Genomic DNA, 23,597 nt, shown 5'->3' with positions numbered 1-23,597 from the left:
GCAAATATTCTCCTAATCAAAAGCTTAGGAGCAGTTTGAAAAATTTAAAAATGTATTTCCTTATTAACATATATAATTTTAATGCCTTTGGAACACACTTTTTTTAATAAAATGTAACTTTTAATAATAAAATTTAAATACATACGTATAAAAACTACTGCTCCTAGGATTAAAAAAAAACAAACAAACATAGGAGCATGATAAAATAACAGGAGCCCAAGCTCCTTAAGAGCCACTCTGATTCTATGAAGTGCGACGTGTGTGTACATACATATAATATATATAGTGAAACCCCCATTTACATTATTACAATTTACATTTCTCCACAAATTATACTACTCCCCAATATTTTAAATAGTGTATTCTATTCAGTAATCCGCACTCATTTTTAGGAATTCTTGGTAAACATCGAAATCTGCAGTGATAATTGGCCCTATAAAAGGGAAAAGAAGCTTCCACATAGGGCAGATGAGTGCTCAGAAATATTTTTCTCTCTCTTTTTTTAAAGAGATATATACTCTTCTATAAACCCTCCCTCCTCATACCCACCCCAACAGACAGGGTCCCCAAATAAGGTGTTAACAAGTGCTTACTAGATATGTTTCTTAGGTTGATGCCCCAACTGATTATTAGCAAAACAGAATAATAATTCGACCTTTGAGAACATATGCTGGTTGCCTAACATGAAGAAAGCCCATAGTAACTGTTGTATTCATTGAACACAATGTTCTCGATTGTTCTTTTCACAATCACTAAGATAGTGCTTGTTTTGCTTTACTTTTCTCCCTCCCTCTACAAATTCAACTTATTTGCAACGTTCCTCCTATTTCCCAGGGACGTGTAAAAGTGGGGTTTTACTGTATATATTTTTAGTCGCTTAAGACTTTGTGGTCATTCCTCAAATAGTTTTCGAATGCATTTAACTTTAAAGTCTCCGTCCAAAAATAGCAAGGAAAGATGAATTAACACTGAATAAGAAAGATGCCATGGGAGCAGGGCTGTTGTTTTGTTTTCTGTTTTTGGTGCTTAGGGACCACGAACTGCCTCAAATTCAGCAAGAAGTGACATAAGCGATGTGCTTTGACTTGACTCCTAAGGGATCTCGTTTCCACCCAGGCGACAGGGGACGCGATCCCCAGACAAGTTCCCAGGCAGAGCTGCAGGTCTCACATCTGTCTCCCCGCCTAGGGTCTCTCACCCTAGAAGCGGAGACACCTCCCCTCCGCCCCCCTCCCCCCCATCCCCTGCCGGGATAAACACACCTGTGTTCCCCAGCGGCTCTGGACTCTGGACCGACTGTACACTGACAATCCAAGGAGAACTGCTGGCTGTGCTTGACCTACCCTCTGGCCATGTAAGGTGGAAACGACGAAAGAGATCCACCCAGAGACTGACTGAAGACTCTGACGCCATACACTATTAGTGTGAATCGAACGAAAAGAGAGCAAGAAGTATAAAACGTGGCAAACATCCTGTGTACTAAATTAAGGCCAACTCCTAAGTAACGTGGAATGCCGTGTCACTTTACTAGGGGTCTCTTTTTGCTACAGATACTGGTGCTTTGTGTTTCGGTTTTGTTTTCCTTACATGTGCATAATAAAGACGGCAAACATTTGAGCCAGACGATAGCAAGTCTTCAAAATATACTGACCTGAAATTATGGTCTATCTAAGAAACATATGTCATGTCCCCAGACTGGATTCTTAATTCATTTGAAGCTTTTGATTATTAATCCATTTAGAGGCTAGTAGAAATTTTACAACTCTCAGGTCATTCATATACATTTTAGAAAATTTAACTCTCTTGCAAAATTTTTTAATGAGCCAAATGTCAAAAGGTAGAGCCATTGTTATTGGACAAAAAATGAAAAATTTAAGATCTAACAGTAATTGGAACACGGGGTTGGTAAGACTTTACTACTAATAATGGCTTTCCTGTATGAGAAATCATCTTAAATTGTGACAGTTGGCAGTGAGTCAGGACAAAATACCCAGGTAAACATAACTGAACACAAATGGTTCCCAAGCTCATTTAAAAAGCTAGTTTCTATTTTATACTGGCTTAATGAAAACTGGTACTATACAGAAGCAGAAATTTTTATACTGTCTGCAAGTAGGCACTAAAATAAAAATGGTCACCTAAGGCAGGGCTACACACACACTTCTGTAACGGATCCGCATCGTGGAACCTACTGAAAAGCTTGGTGGAAACGTGGCAGCGTTGTGCTTGTGCTTAAACTACTGGTGAAAGCCGCTGACAGTGAGTGCAGAGAGCCCAGACCTATGGTGCCGGCAGGATCCGGAAGTTCCTGGGTTTGTGGCGGGAGCTGAGCCACAGAAGAATGTGCCTCCTCCTGCGGAGAGCTCACCCCAAGGCTCCCCACCGATATGGGGTTATAGGGGGGACCGCTTAATGGTATGAAATTAAACAGCTGAGAAAAGTCCAACGCTGCTGTGTTCAGGGGCTCGCTGATAGAAATCGAGCTTTTTGACAGGGAGAGGTCCCCCGTGCCGTCATCCAGCGACCCGATCTGCGGCTCCAACGCTAGCTTAGACGACGATGCTTGAGAGTCCTGGGAAGAGGGGGGCACGCTGCCTTGCAGTTCCATCAGGTAGCTCTCGATCTCCCCCTTCAGCGGCTGCTCCTTTTCGGGGATGGAAATGGCGTATGAGGTAGAACTGAACGGGTATTTGAAAGAAAGGTGGTGAGAGGGGTGGACAGCATCCATGTCTATTGGGCACGTCATGCCCAAAGGCAGGGTTGTGATCATCTGGTGGGCAGATCCCGAGCTCTGCATGGACTGGAACGGAGTGTTGTAGAGGTTCAGCTGCAGCGTGTTTGTGAACGGCTTCGACAACAGTTCGCTGGAAGGCAAGGACATCACCGGGAGGAGCTCGTCCTTGATGGGCACGGAGACGTTGCAGGTAAAGGGATCCAGGAAGTCCACGGGCTCCGTCTTGACCTTCCGGAGTTCCTGGTTGTGACTCTTCTTCATGTGCCGCGTCAGGTGGTCCTTGCGCCCGAACCTCTGTGCACAGTACTGGCAGAGGAAGTCCTTCCTTCCCGTGTGCACCACCATGTGTCTGCGCACGTCTTTGCGCGTGTAGAAGCGGCGGTCGCAGTGCTCGCACTGGTGTTTCTTCTCCTTCACGCCCCCCGACGACTTGCCCGCGTGGGACTTCAGGTGCTCCAGCAGCACGCCCGTGCTCTCGAACGTCTGCAGGCAGACCTTGCAGGTGAGGTCGCCGCTCGTGGCCGCGTGCAAGGCCAGGTGCCGCTTGAACCCGAGCTTGGTGTTGTAGTTCTTGCCGCACTCTTCGCACGTGAACGTCTCTTTGTTGGGGTCGTGTGTGTGCAGGTGATTCTTCAGGTGGTCCTTCCGGTGAAACATTTTCTCACAGTAATTACACTTGTGGGTTTTCTCGGGAGAGTGCGTGGCCATGTGCCTTGAACACAGACATATTCTGTCAGCATCAAGACAAAAACCGCCCGACCTCACTGTTCAAACGGAAGCTAAGCTGCTAGGCTAACCCAGAACTTCCCTCGGCTCGGACACTCTTTTAACTTAATATGCATCTGCTACGAGGGTAGTTACCACACCTAAACACTGCAGAGCTGGAGCCATCTAAGTCGCCACTTTAGTTTTCACTGGTTTTTAGCGATTACAAACGTTAACGAGCAAGGCTGAATATACTCACGTTAATGTCCACACCCTTTTCTTGCAATTTCTTTTTTTGTACAAACGGAAATTCTACTCTCATTAAGCATTGCATTAAAAAAAAAAAAATCCAAAAACACTAACCCATAAAAGTCTGTGACTCAGAATGCTAAAACTAGCCAACGTCTAATCTACTTAACATTTCTCTCTGCAAATCAGCGGAAAGATGTGGATACAAATATATACGTTTACAATGGCTTCACATGGCCAACATAATAGAAAATAGAATCTGAAAGACAAATAGAGTTTAATACCTTTGTAATTTGTACTTAGAAACAAAGGCTTTCGTGCAGTCTTGTTGTATGCACTTGTAGGGCCTCTCTCCTGTGTGAGAGTAGGAGTGGACCTTTAATTTCTCAACACTGTTAAAGGCCTTGTCACACAGTTGGCAAGGAAAGTTTTTTCTTGGTTTGGTTTCACCACGCTTACGTTTCCCTGAAGGGACTTTCTGGGTATCTCTTACTTCTGACAAATCACCAGGAATGACAGTGGCCATCGCAGCCTAAACCAGGCCTTCTTGTTGGACACTTGGGAACTGCCCAACTCCACTAAATGATTTAGCTTTAGGTGGCTTCTCAAGTTTCATGTGGTCGTAAAAGAAAGCAAAAAGGGACTGGAAAAAAAAAAATAAGAAACAACTAGTTTGTAACTAGATTTAATTTTTAAAAGTTTTATTTGCTATGTGATGCTTTTGAATTAAAAAAAAAAAAGAAACCATAAAATGGATTCAGCTGGTCTAATGTAATATCTGTAGGCTTCTTTATATTTGTCAAAACACATATTAACGCATTGCTCAGAATGAACAGTTCACAGATCCCCTGAAACCCCACCTGACAAACGTCGTACTCAGGGAAAGCGGTCGGGAGCTCTCGGGAAGCATCAAGTCATGACACTAAAAGTGGATTATTAAAGCCTCACTTCTTACAAGGGACTAGAGAACATAAGTCTCGCTAAGCACATAAAAATGTTTCCGCAAATGTTTTAATGTCTAAAACTCATTTGTGCAATAATTTGTGCAAGCCAGGTCTAGTCACGCTCCGTGTTATAGGAAAATATAGATTAGCAGCCGAAAACTCTTTCAGGCGCCTTGTGAACCGTTTACTCCAGGGAAGGAGTGCTCAAGGCACAGACACCAGAGGCCTGAAAGAGTTGAACGCATCGCCCAAATTGAAAATTGATTCTTTATACCAGTGTCATCACACACAGAGGGATTTCTGAGTCAAGAGCAGAAATGACTTGTCTTCATAACAAACATGCATTCTTGAAATGGTAAAACCTTTTGGTGTTACATTAGATGAGGATCAGGGTTCCCTGTCTCTTGGGTGGAAGCAATGATCTGGCTGGAGTAATTTCCCCACCGTTGTTCACATCACAGGAAATGATGCTGTTCTTTGGGCGCCCGAGGTGAGTGGAAGAGCCAGAGCTGGGGGACCAGAGTCTCTGACACACCTGTGACCCGTGTGGGTGTGAGCACACCAGTGGGCCTTGTGGCTTAGAGCACAATACCTGTGCAGGGATGCATCAGTGTAGAGGTGTGTCAGGTTGTAAAAGGTGTGTCAGAGTTTCAATTCATTATCGGTGCTGTGAGAAGGAAGGAAATGTGTATATTGTATGGCAAAGAGTATGTCTACCTAGACAAAAACTTAAATTGACTGAAACCTTTGAAAATTTGTGGACAAGAGATAGGAAATATTATCAACTGTATTTCTCAGAGGAAGAAACCAACTCCCCAAAGATCCAATTGATATAAACGAGTTAAATGGTTCCTCAAGGTTCATGAATGCTAGTTTTTAGCAAGGTATTTATTTTTAAGAGACACAGAAATAATACCAGCAACCTCTTTGAAAAAGATCTGATTTTAAATTGAAAATTGGCATGTGGCTAAATGACTGTCATCAACTACTAATCAATTGGATTTCTCATCCTATCATATATTCAGAAAACAATGAAAACCAATTTCTTTGTTTCGCTTGTGTTTTGGCATCAGACTGACACTTGCCCTCGTGAGCTAGAAGGATGATCTGACTTTTGCAGATTCCAGTTATCCTTTTGCAGGAGCTCCAAATTTAACCTACATTTTTGTAAAATTAAGTGTACATTACAACAGATCCTATTGCATTTTAATGTAGAGGCTATCATTAAACAGGCAAAATATAGCAATTATCCACTCATTTGATTAAAGTGTACAGCATATGGGTAAATTAATTGGTGTCTGGTTCACACAGCCTTTCTTCTTCAGTAGGTAGATACAGGCAAGGCCTTGCTACACGCTGTTCAAATTGCCTACGTCTCCTTTGCAGTTTAAAACTGACATTAACACAATGAATGCAACTGACATTACTACTGCTAACACAGTATGTTCCCTCTGGTTTTAGATTTTTCTGCATCTCAAGGACTTGTTCTTTTCCTGTTATATTTTCATTCAAGAGACAGCTTCTCTGCCTCTCTCAGAAATATCTAAACAGCTATTCTGCTGTAACCAGTAATGACACTGTAAATTGGTATAAAGCATTCTGCCAGAGCAGGAAAAAAGAATAATTTTGACTCTCTTATTTCCTAACATGATGCTTTTGTGCACCTATTTAGAACATTGTGGGAAACAAGCTGATAAACTTTTCAACTGTAAAATCAACATGGAATGCGAAGTATCTAAATCCCTGTATACAGCTAATATCTGAAAATATTTCAAAGACTGGTCGTATTTTGCCATTATTGTGTTATGAGACCCAACCATAATTGGGCAGAGAATTCCAGTTGAGAAAAATAACAACTTCTAAGTTACTGAAAAGAATGTACTAAAATTGCACCATGAAACAACAAACATTTGATCATATGAAAATTGGTGATACTCAATATGGAGTAACAAATGAATTCTGTTATCTTTGGATGTACAGACTGAGCAATGAAGAATTGCAGATTTCAAATATTACACTTTTCTAAGACCAGCTGAAATTTTTTCATGGCTAACAATATCTTTTATCTCAATATATTACAAAGCTCAAATTACTTATAGGTGCATTTAAGAACTACAGGATAAACATAAAGTTGCGAGCTCAACATTGAATAAAAATCCAAATTCATAATATTCATAGCAATCAAATACTTTAAAGATACGTGCATAAAACTATAGTGATTTCTGTTCAATGCATACCTGATGACAGATGGAAAAAGCGTCAGACCTTGATCTTAGCCAGTTCCATTGACTCTTCGTGGAAGAGAGCGGAATCCAGTCCTTCCCATTTTGGCCAATCTATGAAACAAAAAATAAGAATGGACTACACTCTAAACGGAACCAGTCCGCAAGTGATGGAAAATACAGGATCAAAGAAAGGCAATTTCATGACACATGCTTTCATTCCGTACTCTGCTGAAGAGTCATGCATTAATTTTCACCAATTGCAAATCTTTATTAGTTCAAAGCACATTTACATGACCAAATTAAGGCAGAAACAAAAAGTAAAACAGTGTTACCTAGATAAATGGCATTTGGTGATGCTGAATGACTCCCCACTTCTTTCCCAAATTCAATTTAATTTTTTAAACCTAACTCGCCTACTGAGAGAAATGGATATTAGGGTTACTATTTGTAAACCAAACGGATCAAGTTTTCATTAAGCTAAATAATATTCGGGAAGAGACAAGCGCAGTTCTCTCCCGGGGAGAGCACACCTGTAGCCTGACAGCAGTCAGCAGGCTCCAGAGGACAGCACCTCCCAGGCTCACACGGCACGCGACGGTGCAACGTGGGCTTCTCTGGGCTACATCTGTGTTACCTGCGATACCTGCCAATTTATTTCTCAGAACGCTGCAAGTGCTGCTGAAATGTAGCAATAACTCTGTGCTCCTTAGATTTCAAAAGCATGCAAGGGAAGTTAAATATAGGTTTGCTACAGGAGAAGCGGTGTCAGGAAGAAAGCATCATTTGGTTTTAAGAGATCATTGTTGAGAAATCTTAAAATATCTTAAAAAATGCTATTAGTAGCATGATCCTCAGTAGACTAAGAACGCGCATAGAAAAAAAAATCTAATAATTCTGACTGCACACGTAAATGTGAAAAGAATAATGGTCAAAAAGCAGAAAAAAATCAGAATTATCTGTTATAGAGAGTACAGGGTAGTAAACCCTGAAAAGTTTGAAGATGACCATTCAGAAATCATGATTATGACAACTTGAGAGGGATAATACAAATCAAATAGTTAGAATAAGATTCACCAATGACAGGTTAAATGAAAACCATTTTACTTAACATTCTAAACACGAATCTAATTAATTTCCCCTGAAATCAAATTTTCACATACTTTAAGAATTTGATGATGTGTAAATAAAATATTTAATAGAGGGCATTCAAGCATCATTACAAAAATACTAAGGGTATATTTGAAAGCAGCATTATTCTCATAGTTTAAAAGACAAGAAAAATAAAAATTTAGACTAATAAAGGATGTTTAAAAAGTTAAAGCAAAAGCTCAATTTTTTTTGTAAAGCACAGGACATGCATAAATGGAAGAACTGAATTCTGCACATCAAAATTGCAAAATAATAAAATTAACTTTGTAAATACTTACTTGCCCAGGGCACATACTAAGTTTTGGGTAGGCTAATTAAGAATACGAAAGCCTATTTTGTGCATTGTTATTTTGATAATGTAAATACCTTACAAGTGGAGGGTGTTTTCATCTCTATTACCTCCCTGGAATTCAATGGACCTGAGAGGTGGATGCTTTTATCACCATATCCATTTTAAGGTGAGAGGCCCAGAGAAGCTGACCATCTCGACAGCATATATGTGGTCAGGAAGGGGCTAGTGCCCTACGTCACTCTTATTCTACTGCATTCTAGGAGAAGGGCTGATTGGCAAACCAATTTGAGAGTGGATAAATCCTGTCATTGCACTTAAAAGGCGAGAACAGGTGACAGTACCTATTTCTCTATCAGAGCTGCCAATACGATCCCCAAACAGAAACACATTTAAGATTTATAAAGTTTCCTTTAAATAAAGACAGTTGGTAAAGTAATCTTTAAGTAATTTAAATAGCAGTTAAAAGAACAACTAGTATATCTGTCTTAGTGGACAGTGATTTGGGTAGAAAAAAATCTAAAACCAAAGTTGACTAGTGAACAATAAACTTACATATTTTTTTCTTTTTTCCCCTGACCAATATAAATTTTATTGCATCTCGAATACATCCATAAAAATTTTATTTACGCTTACTGTTCAATGGCGTTTGTAATAAAAATCCTTTAGAGTCAAAATGTTTCAGTACAGTTTAAAATTGTATGTCTCTCGATTTGAAATGTTACAATAGTCTACAAATTACCCCAGTTGCGTATTTTATAGCTTGAAATAAAATAATAGATATCATTTTCATTCATTTTATCACAAAACATAATTCCAAAGTCATGGTTAAGTTCCCTAAATTCAGCCTAATTATTCTGAGTTCTTATGAGTGGCTAATTATTTTCCCAAACAAAGGAAACCAGAAGCTGTTTAGAGTTCATTATTATTTGGCTTGGTATAATAAACATAAATACAGTTTCCATTCGTGGAATCCTAACTAAAATGTCAACTAAAATTACCTGTGTATTCTCTTTTATACTGTTAAGAAAAACTTTTCTTTAATTTATTTTTAACATTTTTTATTGGAGTATGATTGCTTTATACTGTTGTGTTAGTTTTTGCAGTATAACAAAGTGAATCAGTTATACGTATATGTATATCCCCATATCCCCTCCCTCTTGAGTCTCCCTCCCACCCTCCCTATCCCACCCCTCTAGATGGTCACAAAGCACCGAGCTGATCTCCCTGTGCCATGCGGCTGCTTCCCACTAGCTATCTGTTTTACATTTGGTAGCGTATATATGTCCATGCCACTCTCTCACTTCGTCCCAGCTTACCCTTCCCCCTCCCCGTGTCCTCAAGTCCATTCTCTATGTCTGCGTCTTTATTCCTGTCCTGCCCCTAGGTTCTTCAGAACCATTTTTTTTTTTTGTAGATTCCATATACATGTGTTAGCATACAGTATTTGTTTTTCTCTTTCTGACTTACTTCACTCTGTATGACACACCTTAGGTCCATCCACCTCACTACAAATAACTCAATTTCGTTTCTTTTTATGGTTGAGTGATATTCCATTGTATATATGTGCCACATCTTCTTTATCCATTCATCTGTTGATGGACATTTAGGTTGGTTCCATGTCCTGGCTACTGTAAGTAGTGCTGCAATGAACATTGTGGTACATGACTCTTTTTGAATTAGGGTTTTCTCAGGGTACATGCCCAGTAGTGGGACTGCTGCATCATATGGTAATTCTATTTTTAGTTTTTTAAGGAACCTCCATACTGTTCTCCACAGTGGCTGTATCAATTTACATTCCCACCAACAGTACAAGAGGGTTCCCTTTTCTCCACACCTTCTCCAGCATTTATTGTTTGTAGATTTTTAAGAAAAACTTTTAAAAAGCATTGTGACTACTATTCTGAAAAGTCTGCAACAAAATTTGTACTCCAGTTTTTCTTTTTTACATATCGAAGATTGGTTACTATGCTTTTTCAAATAATTAAAGTTCTTTGTCTTGATCTAAAGAATCATGAAGCAACATAGAAAATATACATCTACCCATTTCAAACTGCTCTAAGATGAAGTAACACTTCAGAATACCTGCCCAGTTTTTGCTGGTACCAGAACAGATGTTTTTTTCCTAGGGCAACTTTGCATACACAAAAACAATAATTAAAGGGGATACAGTGTGTGTACGCGCACACACACAGGTTTATTATCTCTGTGTTTTACATTCTAAAACGGTGACTCACACACAAAAAAATAACAAGGAAAATGAATCATACATCAGAGGGTCTACTAAAACGAATTCCTATGAGGATGCTGGCAACAGAACAGGCCTGAATTAAAACTGTTTCTGTACTTAAAATTTCACAGTTCTAAAAGTCACTTCTCTAAGAGCTGTGAAGTTTTACAACACTTACCTGCATCAATAATTCTTTCATATTTAAGTTAAAACTCAAGCATATACTTTGCAAATTAAGGGCAAGTGCTATCATACTCAAAGCTTTATTCTCCTTCATGCTAATCATAAAACACCATTAGTAAACAATTCAGAAAATGTCAACATTTGATTAAAACGTGCTTTTCATATAGAGTAAATAGGTGGGTTGCAAAAGGAAATTTACCAGTAGTTAATACTTCACTTTACATGTATAAAATACAATAAAGCTTTGGATAATGCGAAAGAAATTATTAACACCATAACATAACTGCAGTCAATTCTGAAGGGCAACAACACACTTAGAACGCTTCTATGATCCTGTACGATAATGTGGACATTTTGACAGCATTCAATTTTTGTAGGTCTGTAAAATCACTTATTAATTAAAGGAAAAAACATATCTTGCAAGTATACAAATCTAAGACAGCATTAAAAGTAGACGGTAGGCAGCGTTGGGGCAGCACCTGTGTTAGTTTCATTCGCTGTTGTTTCCCGTAAAAGGAAGTAGAATTTTTGTTGAGTGAATGAAAATAATTAAAGCAGGACAAGTGCTTTCCAGCAAGGAAGTGAACTATAGGCTCAATCCCCACAGTAGACACAGGACAGAACACATATACCTAAGTTCAAGTAAAAAATAATACAGTGTGGATACAATTTGGTCCCACACACTAAATTAAGTCACTAGAAAGGGACTCCCTAAACCTAATAGCTATTTGTAAGGCCTTAGGTTAAAACAATAGTAACTGAGGAAAAGCTGTCTAAAATACTCGTTTTGTTTCAGAAAACAAGCATCCTCTGATTGACCTCACTGCTGAGGAATCAACTAGTACAAGTGTATAATATCCATTTGGTCCACATTCATTCCTAATAAAAATTTCTAAAGTGCAAACATGCCTGGAGCCTGCGTCCATGACTGCATAGAGCAGGAAGGATGGCTAGATGGTTAGGTAGTTAGAGAGGCTACTGATGCCGCAAGAGGACAGCAAGGAGAAGGGCGCCCGCCCAGAAGCAGGAGACGTGGCAAAGAGCGGGGCTGCACCTGACCTGACCCGACCCATCCAAGTTGTAAGCAGGTACCCAAATGACTCATACTCGGAATACCCAAAATTACAGAACTTATCTTCCTATGGTGGATGTCGTTAACTGATATCAATCAACTATAAGGATGCCTTTTTAGAATTACTGTATGTGATATTTTCAACTTTTGAGCAATTCATTAAAGGGCAGTTCTAGGACAACACTTTTGAAACTTACCATGCAATTTAGCCTTACAATATTTAGAAAGGCTTATATTTAATATACAAATACTGAAAGCCAACAGAGATGTGAAAGGAGTAGCAGACCTATTTGTTTTTAGGAACCAAGAGGAAAAAGTCAATGAATTCCAAAGTGGAATCAACAAATTCCAACATTAGTTCTCTTATGTGCACGACAAGGAGGTTCCTTTGGGGGCCACCTGGAGCCTGGGTGTGGTTGTTTATTTCATTTTCTAGCGTCCCCAGAAAAATGAAGAGACAATCTGATGAAGATGGATTATTCAAACACATTTTATCTTTCAATTCGGAAATGTTTTCCTTGGTTAATTATTTTACGGAGCAAAAATGTCACGTTAGGTTATAAATTTTTCTTCTCTTTTAAAAGCTCTTTTAAGGATCCATAACTTAGAAGTTAGGCATTTCCTTTTAACTCCTGTGTGGGAGGTTTTTCCTCCTATGGTTGTATATTCATTTCAAAATAAAAAAACCTGAAAACTACAGATGGGCGGTATACCAGGGTATTTTCATTCTCTTCACATGGGCAATTAGTATTTGCAAACAGGAAATGAGAGCAGAATGGTGCAAAAGAAATGATGCCAGAGAGGGACAGAGAGAGAGAGACAGAGAGAGCACAAAGCATCGCAATTACATCTGAATACAGAGTAAGATTGCTTAATCACACGTTAACTATTTTTAGAGGTTTTCCTTTTTTTTCTTTTTGTATAAAGCATTTCCAAAATACTGGTGCTCAGGCTAGCATTATAAGGTAGGCAGCTCGCAGTTCAGCTCATCTGAAAACTGCATGTGTCCCAAATTATGATGAGTTGTTTTTATGTTTTTCTTACCACTGACCCCTTAAATTACTGGGGCTTTAAGAAAAACGCTTGACACCGACTATAAAAATGTTCACACTGAAGGACCCCAAACATTTGGAGGGCGTGCCTCTGTTCATAAATGGCTAACTGCCTAATGCTATTAAAATCGCAGGTATAGCATCTCCCAGGCTTCAAGTTTGACCTTCCCAAGCATACACACTCAGTCTGTCTCTACCTATACATTTAACAGGAGGCAGAGACAGCGCACCATAAAACAAGAGGGGCGAGGAAAGAAAGTTTCACCTAGTTACAAAAGCTCATGCAAAGAACTAGTTTCAAGCCATCTCAAAGTCGAGCGCACTTTAAACGTAGGCCCGTGCGGTGGTACACGAGACAAGGCATAACTGTTGTGAGGGGTGTGTGTGTGTGTGTGTGTGTGTGTGTGTAAAATCTTCGGGAGCACCAGACAACGTAAGGACAGAGGAACCCACACCAGGGGGAGGCTCTACGTGTGCCACCACCCTGTCCTCCCCGAGCTGCACCCGTGTGACCGTCCAGGGCAAGACCACTTCTACTGATTCCCACAGAGTTGAAGGTGAATGGGATCCGCTCTGGGCAAGACTGTCAGGTCAGGGGACCTGTGCCCTCCCTCCAGCTGTGTCACAATCAGAAGAGAACCGAGAATTATATCCCTTGACCGATTTTACTTGAGTGAGGATAAACTTTTTCCAGAATGAAGTTTTTCAGAACTCTACCTCTCTGAGCTTTTTACCTCTAACATGGATTGTAAAACTCATGTTTCAATTACCTGTCTCTCCCCCGGGACTGTAAATTCATCTGCAGGGAGACCGTCAGTCACCCCACATCCCTGGCATGGTGCCCTGGCCTGTGGTGACACTGGATGAGTATTTGTGGAACACACTATAATCCCTTTAAGGAATTTCAGGAATCAAAGCAAGCACGTAAACATGGTTTAGGGTTCTGGAAACCTCAAATGAGTTTAAAAGCAAGCTGAGAAGACAAACCCTATAGGATGAAGCTGTTAGTTCTGGCATAGGGGTGGAAACCTAGGGGAGCACTGCAGCCCCTGGGAGGCCGTGGGTGTCTAAAGCTAGGGAGACGTGGGCACGTCCACTCACAGGCCCGCGGGGGACCCGACGGGCGGGGAGGCACCCCCTGGGCGGCACTCAGTTGGCCTGGATTTTCAGAACGTTTCTGCTGTCAAATGTTCTGCTCCATAGCTCGGCGAGCACATGGAACCTGTACTCGTTATGACTTATTGTCGGGAAATGAATGGTTTTATGGGAAAGAAAAAGGAACAAAGTAAAGTTCAAAATCTTTAAAGAGGGTGTTCTTCCTGTGATATTAAATGGGGGGTTGAAAACTGAAGATGGCAGAGAAAATGTTTGACTGGTTACAGATACAAGAGAAATGAAAAAGGAGAGAATCTGCATAAACAGAGTTGGCTAAGTAAAAGTAATGAAAACATTTTTTCTTTCTCTAACTGCTCAAAAACAGCTTCATTACAAGAGAGTGTAAAAACTACAAGGAAACAGAAAAAGAAACAACTCCATAACCCGTAACACTAAAAAACCATTAACATCTTCATATACAATTAAAGAATACTTACAACATACGAACAACTAACAGTTTATTCTGACTTGATTTTCATGCTTACTCTTCACAGTGTGCTGAGATTAGAGAATTTCAACCAGCTCAGTTTACGGGCCTTTTATCCGGTCAGAACTCTGTCCCTCTGCACTGTGAGACCCTGCCTGGCTCTCGGCCTCGGCTGCATCCTCCTTTTCCGGGGTGCTGCCCGCCTGCCGTCGGTGGAGTTCAGGGCCTCAAGCCCATCCTCTGGCCCGGGCCCAGGTTCCTAAACCTCCGTCCTGCATTTGAGGTCCCGCTGACAAACTTACCTGGTACCATATCCACGTGTGCCTGGGTTTCCAAGTATCGCTACACCTCGATCTGTGCCACTGAGCTGCACCTTACAGGCTGGGAAATCTAGAAGCCTGAGCTGTCCTCTTTCCGACAAGGCCAGCAAACTGCTGCTGTCCCACTGAGGTCCTCGTTCTAGCATCTGCCACATCCCAGCCAGCGGAACGAGCTCCCACCTGCCCAGAGTTAACCAGACCCTTCCCAGTGGACAGAAAGAGATACAGTGGCACCACGGGATAATCTATCACGCTGGGCAAGACTCGGAGAGGGAAGAGCTTACGAGTTTATCTGCGGGTGATTTGGGGAACGTGGACCAACAGCTTTTAGAGCAGCTCTGCGTTTTGTGCACAAGGTAAGGAAAAAGTGCTCGTTGCCACCATTCCAATCCTTCCATTAGACTCTGTAAGTATTAACGCCGTCCTGTTAAACATGATACATTTTGATGGACCTTAAAATTATAGTAAGTGGCATGCTTATTATGTGGCAGGCTTTTCAAAGCTTTTCACGTCATATCTTAGATTATTGAGAAGCTGGAATAAGTGATCACTTTGAAAGCCATGCCATATAATGATAAAAGCCACCTACCTGGGGCCCTGCTCCAAACTCTAGCAAGGCAACCTTATTAATAGACCATCACAGAATGAAGCATTCTGGGTGCCAAATACGGTCAAGGCAGCACCAAGAGGCAACCTAAAAAGAAAAGAAGAGTTAGTTTGAAATTCCAAAAGTCAGACCCAGCTTGGCTAATGGCATATGAACCAAATTGGTTCTTTTAATTCATTATCACTTATTCACATCTTTATACTTTATTGGAAAATCTATCTCAAATTCTGTTAGGAACAAATGTGAATCAAATGAAATATTTACAGTACGTTGAAAAATGAAAAGTAAACAGATCAATATCCCTAGATTTAGTTACTTCCCCTCGAATCACAATGAAATTATCTGGGTTGTTTGTATTTTTATTCGGTAAAATATTATTCCAAGTTTACTGCTGTTTCTCAAAATTGCTGCTTATTTTCTTCATTGATACTCTAGACACATCCATGATTTCCTCTGTAACACAGTTTTGAGAAAAACCTCTTGGGTTGTATATTTTGTTCTGAATAACAGGTGAGGGAGAAGTCCTGCTGGACGAGTGTTTCCCTCAGGCTGTGTGTTCACAGGGAGGGGTGCACCCCGAAGAAGAGGCAGAACAAGGAGAGGGGCGATCGCCCAGCTGCTGAGCTGCTCTTCACGAAGAGGCCACCACTGGTGTTAAAGTGAATTCGCAGGTGGCAGGCAAGTCCGTCTTCCACACAGAGAAAACCCCAAATGAATTCTGAAGCGCCCAGTGTGTGCTCGTCCTGAGCTTCCTTATGTTGTGCAGGTGATGAAGACCTACACCTGCAGGTGCTGACCAGGAAAGAAAGGAGCCCCAGGAGCTCTGTGCAGAAACCACCTGCTTCACTTCCCTGGACCCGGGGTCAGCGTGCAGCCACATGTGACCGCCCCTCCAGTAAGATAGACAGCTGACACCGACGTGGTAACTGTCACTAGCCTCTATCCCATGTGGCACAGATCTGAATCACTGGGGATGCAAACACACGGGCCCCTGTTCTCGAGGTGCACAGGAGCTGCAGCTACAGGAAAGGCGCCTATGTCAGGGCAAGCAGCGTGCCGGTTAAAGTCAAAGCTGCCCTAAGGCGGTATTAGGGTGACCACTCGACAGCAAAAGCAACATTGTACGGTATAAACAGTGACAGAAGATCAGAAAAGGAGCAGAATACCGTGGACTTTTGCCCTGAAGGATGTACAACATAGATGGGAAACGGGGTGTGGGGAGCATGCCAGTTAGCCAGGACTCACAGGTCACCCCTGCGGATTACAGAGTCCAAGGTGACCCGTGCCGCACAGTTACAGCCGTCCTAAGGGTTCAGATGCGAAAAGTGCAGGGACCGTCGCGCTCATGTACTAGCGATGAGAAGCAAGTGTGAGACAGCGAAGGGGTCCACGGCACTGAGAACAAGTACGGGGGAGGTGCAGGGGCGGGGACTTCAATGGGGTGCAGGAAACGTGCTGGACGAGCACACAGCACAGAGCTGAAAACCAGCAAGAAGCAGCCTGTCCCAGAGAGAGGCCGCCTGTGAGCCGACAGTGCTGACAGAGGACATGCGGGGGGGTGGGGGGCAGAGCTGGCTGAGTCGCCTCCTGTCACTCAGGGCCAACCCCGTTACCGGTGGAGCCTCCTGACCACCACGGTAGGACCAAACCAGGCCATTTAGAGGCCGAGTGGCAGGCTGAGCATCGAGAAGGAAGGAAAAGGTGGCACAACCCACAAAAAGACAGAGCTGCTAAGGGTTCCGGAGCGCCCCTGCCACTGCTGCACAGAGGTCACCACTCAGGCGTGAGGACACCAGCCTCCAGCAAGGAAGAGTGTGGGGCGGGGCGGGCGGTGAGAGGCCGGGGCCGGGAGGACGGGACGCACCTCCACGTGGGTGCCAGCGGAGGGCCAGCAAGGGACTTGCAGCGAGGAGGAGACAGCTGGGCGCTGGAGGAGAAAAACGGTAGGGCGCTGGTTAGAGGCGGCGTCGGGGTGCCTGGCGGGAGAGAGCAGAGAACGCTGCGGGGCTGAGGATAAAGAGGCAGGGGAGAAACGGAGACAAGACAAACCATGGCCAAGAAAACGGACACGCTTTCCTCGTCCATGATTGCAGACCTAAGACAGATGCGCACTCACCAGGCAAGTTTTTTCTGGTGAAAGGGGTAAGCGATGCAAGGAGTTTGCTTAACTTGGCCAGTGTCCACAGAGCCCAGCGAGAGGGGTGCATCTGGTAAGGAGGCAGGGAGAGCAAGGCGCTTGGCCTGGGGACAGCAGCCGAGGTTAGAGGGACCCTGCGGAGGACAAGAGAGGGGTGTCCAGGGGCATCCCTGAGGCTTTCACAGAAACACACTTGCCATAAAAAATTATATTTCTTAAGATACAAGGACGTGATGCACAGCACAGGGCATAGAACCAATATTTCATAATAACTTGAAATAGATTAAAATCTATAAAAATATCGAATCACTGTTACATACCTGAAACCAATATAACATTGTAAATCAACTCTACTTCAAAAAATGATTTTAAAATTAATTGAAAAAATTAAGTGTCTTAGTTATTGCTGTTGGGAGTGTAAACCATTGAAACTTTTCTGGAATACACTGTGGAAATAGGTAGTAAAAGCTAAGCGTACATGTATGGTGATCTGATAAATCATTTCTAAAAGTATACGGAAAAAAGCCGAGAAACGAAGATTTAAGTACAGGCATATTTTAAGAATAAAAGTTGATAATGTCTAATAAAAGGGGTAAAGTATCATATGTCTATATGATAGGATAACTACACAGCCATTAAAAACATGCATTTAAAGAACATTAAGTCACATGATTGAACACTGATATAATGCTAAAATTTTTAAAAGCAGGACATGGAATATACTCTGATTCCAATTTTGTAAAGTCACACTTAGAACTACTCCTCCCCACTCCGCCACAATACCTTTAAATGTACCTCGGTAAGTTATTAAAAAATTAGCAAGATGTAGGCTTTATACTCTTCCGTATTTTACAAATGTCTTACTTTTATAATTAGAAAAAATCTTTTTACAAAAAAAAAAAAGTTTTTGGGGAAAAAAAGAACTTGGATCCATACCTCAGTCCATATACAAATAGATCATGGACACAAACTTAAAGCCCAAAACTATAAAAATGCGAAGAGGAAACAAAGATAAACATCTTGTGACATTCAGTCAGTCAAATATTCCTTGGTTACAATACTAAAAGCACAACCCATAAAATAACAAATTGATAAATTAGATTCCATCAGACTTTAAAACTGCTCTTCAAAAGGCAATGTTAAGAGAATGAAAAGACAAGCCACTAGAAGACTAGAAGAAAAACTTTGCTAAGCGTGTGTAAAGAAGTTGTATTCAGGCTATAGAGAGAATTTCCAAAACTCAACAATAATAAAACAACCCAGTTAAAACATGGGAAAATATGTGAATCGACATTTCACCAGTAAAGATACATGGATGACAAATAAGCACATTAAAAGATGCGCACCATCACTGGTCATTAGGGAAATGCAAATCATACCACAAGGAAATACTGCTTTCTACACACTAGGATGACTACAATTTAAAAAAAAAAAGGACTTTCCTGGTGTCGCAGTGGTTGGGAATCTGCCTGCCAATGCAGGGGACACGGGTTCCATCCCTGGTCTGGGAAGATCCCACATGCCACGGAGCAACTAAGCCCGTGCACCACAACTACTGAGCCCGCGCTCTAGAGCCTGCAAGCCACAACTACTGAGCCCATGTGCCACAACTACTGAAGCCCGCGCGCCTAGAGCCCATGCTCCACAGCAAGAGAAGCCACTGCAATGAGAAGCCCACGCACCGCAACCAAGAGTAGCCCCCGCTCGCCACAACTAGAGAAAGCCCGCCTGCAGCAACGAAGACCCAACGCAGCCAGAAACCAAAGAAAAAGTGACCGTCTGATTGTATCAAGTGCTGGTGAGTATGTGAGACAAGTCTAACTCATACTGGCAAGAAGGTAAAAATGTACAATCACTTTTTAAAAGCTTGGCGGTTTCTTGAAAAGTTAAGTATGTGACACAGCCATTTCACACCTAAGTATTTACCCAGGAGATGTGAGAACAGATGTCTATACAAAGATTTATACATGCACATTCATAGCAGCCTCATTTGTAACAGTAAAAAACTAGAGACAACCCAAATGTCCCTCAATGTGTGAATGGATAATCAAACTGTAACAGGTTCATGCAACAGACTAATAACCAGCAATGAAAAGGAATATACTACTGATACACACAGTAACACGAGTGAACCTCAGAATAATCACGTGCAGTGAAAGAAATCAGGCAGAAACAAAGAGGACATATCGCGTGACTCCATTTATGTATGATTCTAGGAAATACAAGATAATCTGTAGTGACGGGAAACAGCTCAGTAGTTATTGGGGACTGGGTGGGATCGGGGGGCATCACTCACAAAGGGACATGAGCAAACTTTTGGGAATGACGGTTATGTTCACTATGTTGGTTGTGGTGATGGTATCAGGGATGTATGTCGCAACCTGGCAAACTGTACACTTTAAATATGTGCAGTGTATTAAATATCAATTATACTTCAATGCAGTTATGAAAAAGGCCAAGTTTTCGTACTGAGAGAAACTTAAAATTGATGAGGCCAAGAAACAAACTCTTCTTATGAATTTACTGAAGTTCGCAAAAAAAAAAAAAAAAAAACCCTTTTCTGTGAGATGATAAACTCATGGCTAAATCCTTTATGAGGGTTATGACACAAAATGGCTAAAATCTTTTCTCCCCATGCGGAGGGGGAAAAAAAAAAAGATGAGCGGGCTACTGGCCTCACTGTAAGGGTCACACTGAATCCTTACTAGAGAGGATAGATGTCGAGGTAGTTCTTAGAGCCACATTCTCAGCTGCCGCCCTTGGAGGAGGCCAGCGCAGCTCACCTGTCCCTTACACACTGGCACATCACGCTCCGTGATTTAAAGGCTCCGGGAATACACTGGAACTGGAACTGAGACGTACAAATAATAAACAGTTCTGGGATAGGTTCCATTTATCAAATACCAAAGGAAGTACTCACTGGAGAGTTTCACTTCAGCCTGGGTACAGGTCTTTTAAATATGTTAATTAGTGGTAGTCTTAAAAAAGAAAAGTGTCGTGCTGACTAGTAGGCCTGCCTTTGAGTCATTAAAAAATTAAAGTAACTGTTGAGCCAAGACGACAAAAGTATGAGTAAGAATTAGCCAAGCCTGGGCAGGTATGGCAAGTGGGGCATTGGACACTGTTGGTGGATCTGGATAACTTCAGGCAATTGGTTATTTTTGGAGCCAAGAGTGACAGAGACAGAACGAAGCTGGAGATGGTGGAGGAGTCCTGTACGACTCATGTTATCGAGGGCTGAACATTTTAAATTATTCTCATGGGGCTTCCCTGGTGGCTCAGTGGTTGAGAGTCCGCCTGCCTTTGCAGGGGACGCGGGTTCATGTCCCGGTCTGGGAAGATCCCACATGCCGCGGAGCGGCTGGGCCCGTGAGCCGTGGCCGCTGAGCCTGCGCGTCCGGAGCCTGTGCTCCGCAACGGGAGAGGCCACAACAGTGAGAGGCCTGCGTACCGCAAAAAAAAAAAAAAAAAAAAAAAAAAAATTATTCTCATGGTTTACAAATTCTCCTAAATGTAGATGCCTGAATAATGTGCTCCCTGCACCCCCATCCCCAGCCACGTTTTTAGATTATGCGGCAAACAGCCAACCTTTCTGTGTCGTGTTGCCTTCCGAAACAGAATTAAGTGGTGATTTTCCTATCAACTTTTTTAGGTTAGCATTTTTTTTTTTTTTAAAAGAAGTGTGATCTTGACCCTGCAATCCCACTCCAGGGCATATATCCAGAGAAAAACATGATCCAAAAGGATACACGCACCCCAATGTTCATTGCAGCACTGTTCACAATAGCCAAGACATGGAAGCAACCTAAGTGTCCATCGACAGAGGAGTGGATAAAGAAGATGTGGTACATATATACAATGGAATACTACTCAGCCATAAAAAAGAACGAAATAATGCCATTTGCAGCAACATGGATGGGCCTAGAGATTGTAATACTGAGTGAAGTAAGTCAGACAGGGAAAGAGAAATATCATATGACATCGCTTATATGCGGAATCTAAAAAGAATGAACTTATTTATAAAACACAAACAGACTCACAGACTTAGAGAGTGAGCTTCTGGTTACCAGGGGAGAAGGATGGGGGAAGGGATAGTTAGGGAGTTTGGGATTGGCATGTACACACGGCTATACTTAAAATGGATACCCAACAAGGACCTACTGTAGAGCCCAGGGAACTCTGCTCAATGTTATGTGGCAGCCTGGATGGGAGGGGAGTTTGGGGGAGAGTGGATACATGTATACGTATGGCCAAGTCGCTTTGCTGTGCACCTGAAACTCTCACAACAGGTAGTCGGCTCTACTCCCACATAAAATAAAAAGTTAAAAAAATAAAGAAATGTGACCTTCCTCAATTATAAACTCACTTTGGCCTTTGCAGTGTTTGCTGATAGGTAATTAACAAAAAGGGATTTTAAACCCATCAGTGTGAGGCCTTACACGGTTCAGAGCCAGAGTATGGGGAACAGTGGCACAGAGGCAAAGGACTTGCTTTTTGAGAATCAGAACTGGGTTTGAATCCTGCCGGACCCTTACCTAAGTGTAATTTCGGACAATTTAGTGTCTCTGCAGGATGGGGATGAACGCCGTGCGGTCCTGTGAGAATTCACCAAGGGGACGTACCTGAGGTCTCTAGCAGGGCTCTCAGGGCTCAAAATGCAAAACTCTCCTATTCGGTGGGTGACTCAGGAGTTAGTGCTGCCCCCAAACGACCAGATGTGCACTTGAAAATAAGGGTTCTTTTTTTTTTCTTTTCTGGCACAGGCTCCTACATAGAATCACAGCCAACAGAATCTTTGAAGGACAGACGAGTGCAGGACTCCAAGTGAAGAACGCTAACCCGTCACATGTGATGTGAGGTTCATATGAAAACTGGTATTTGGTGAAGCAGTGTACTTTTGATCGCCTCGTCTCTGTGAGAGAGGTGGGGTGTAGCCTAAATCTCATGGTGGTCATGGGCACAGATAATCCCATGTCACTGATAAACAAAACCAATCTGCACGGAGCCGGCAGTCACTTTGCGAGTTGTGTTGAACGGCATTTCAGGGAATATGTGACTGCTGACCTTCCGGGGATGGCGGACTGACCCCTGCTTGTGGCTGAACTGTGGTCAGAGATTCTAATGCACCTGTGGAAACATGACGATGACTCAAAATCAGAGAAAACAGCTACTTTATCAAAGTACGTAGTAAACCAACATTCCATACTGTGAACACTGCAGCGTGGGAATGTCCCTGTCACGTGGCATCTCGAATTCGTCCCCTCCCCTCGTTCTGCTGAAACCGAAGCAGGGTTGTCAAGGGTTTGGGAACTGAATGCCGTGCTGCAGAGCCAGGCGGGTGGAGGGATTAGAAAGGGAGGGAAGACACAGGAGGAGATGGCAGTCCACATGTACTCAGGGAAGGCTGACCCCACCAAGAGGGCTGCTCCAGCAGACAGGAACTCCCCCTAGCTTCAAACAAGCAACTCGTGATCTCTGAGGTTTCTAAGTGATCGTACGTGCATTCCTCTCACACTCCTGCTCATCCGTGCAGAGGAAATGTTTCGAAACACTAGATGTCATTTTAACTCAATAATTTACACTGGGCCCACCTTGTCAAGCTCCCTCCAGCAAAAATGCAGTGTTTGCCAAATGTATCTACAGGTACCTGTCACAACCCTGGACTTGCCTGTTTTCTTTTTCTTTTTAAAAACTTTACTGGCATTGATGGAGTGGGAGTTTTGGATGAGCAGATGCAAACTATGATATACAGGATGGATAAACAACAAGGTCCTGCTCTATAGCACAGGGAACTCTATTCAGTATCCTATAATAAACCGTAATGGAAAAGAATATGAAAAAGAATATATACGTGCATAACTGAATCACTTTACCGTCCAGCAGAAATGTACACAATGCTGTAAATCAACTCGACTTCAATAAATTAAAAAAGCCAAAAACTTCACTGGCACTGATCCTGAACATGATGGAGTGATGATACAGAGACCCGAGTACGTATTTCTTCGTGTATTAACCTATGCAACATTAACATGCCTTGTGGTCTTTCTGAACCTTAATATCTTTAACTGTAAAGAGAACACAGTCAATTCTTGATTAAGCGGGATAACTGAGAAGTAGGG

The 23,597-nt window shown here is 42.2% G+C and overlaps 1 protein-coding gene across 2 annotated transcripts in view; it reads right to left on the bottom strand.

Annotated features, from left to right (window-relative positions):
• Window positions 1–1,381: 1,381 nt before the first annotated feature.
• The window catches only part of PLAG1 (PLAG1 zinc finger), a 45,287-nt gene continuing 23,071 nt past the window's right edge, over window positions 1,382–23,597 (bottom strand). The window contains exons 2-4 of one of the 2 annotated variants that reach the window (XM_079902370.1): window positions 6,870–6,968; window positions 3,973–4,331; window positions 1,382–3,446 (exon numbers count right to left, since the gene is read on the bottom strand). In XM_079902370.1, coding sequence (XP_079758496.1) covers window positions 2,189–3,446; window positions 3,973–4,214 — 1,500 coding nt within the window. In that variant the 5' untranslated portion in view covers window positions 4,215–4,331; window positions 6,870–6,968 and the 3' untranslated portion in view covers window positions 1,382–2,188. Of the gene's footprint in view, window positions 3,447–3,972; window positions 4,332–6,869; window positions 7,482–23,597 lie in introns of those variants that run through there. The other variant, XM_079902371.1, reaches the window with a different exon arrangement.

Source organism: Stenella coeruleoalba (assembly GCF_951394435.1).
Source record: "Stenella coeruleoalba genome assembly, chromosome: 17".
In the NCBI taxonomy this organism is placed as follows: Eukaryota; Metazoa; Chordata; class Mammalia; order Artiodactyla; family Delphinidae; genus Stenella; species Stenella coeruleoalba.
The sequence above is the reverse complement of the archived record's forward strand: the minus strand, read 5'-3'. Positions and strand labels throughout refer to the sequence as shown.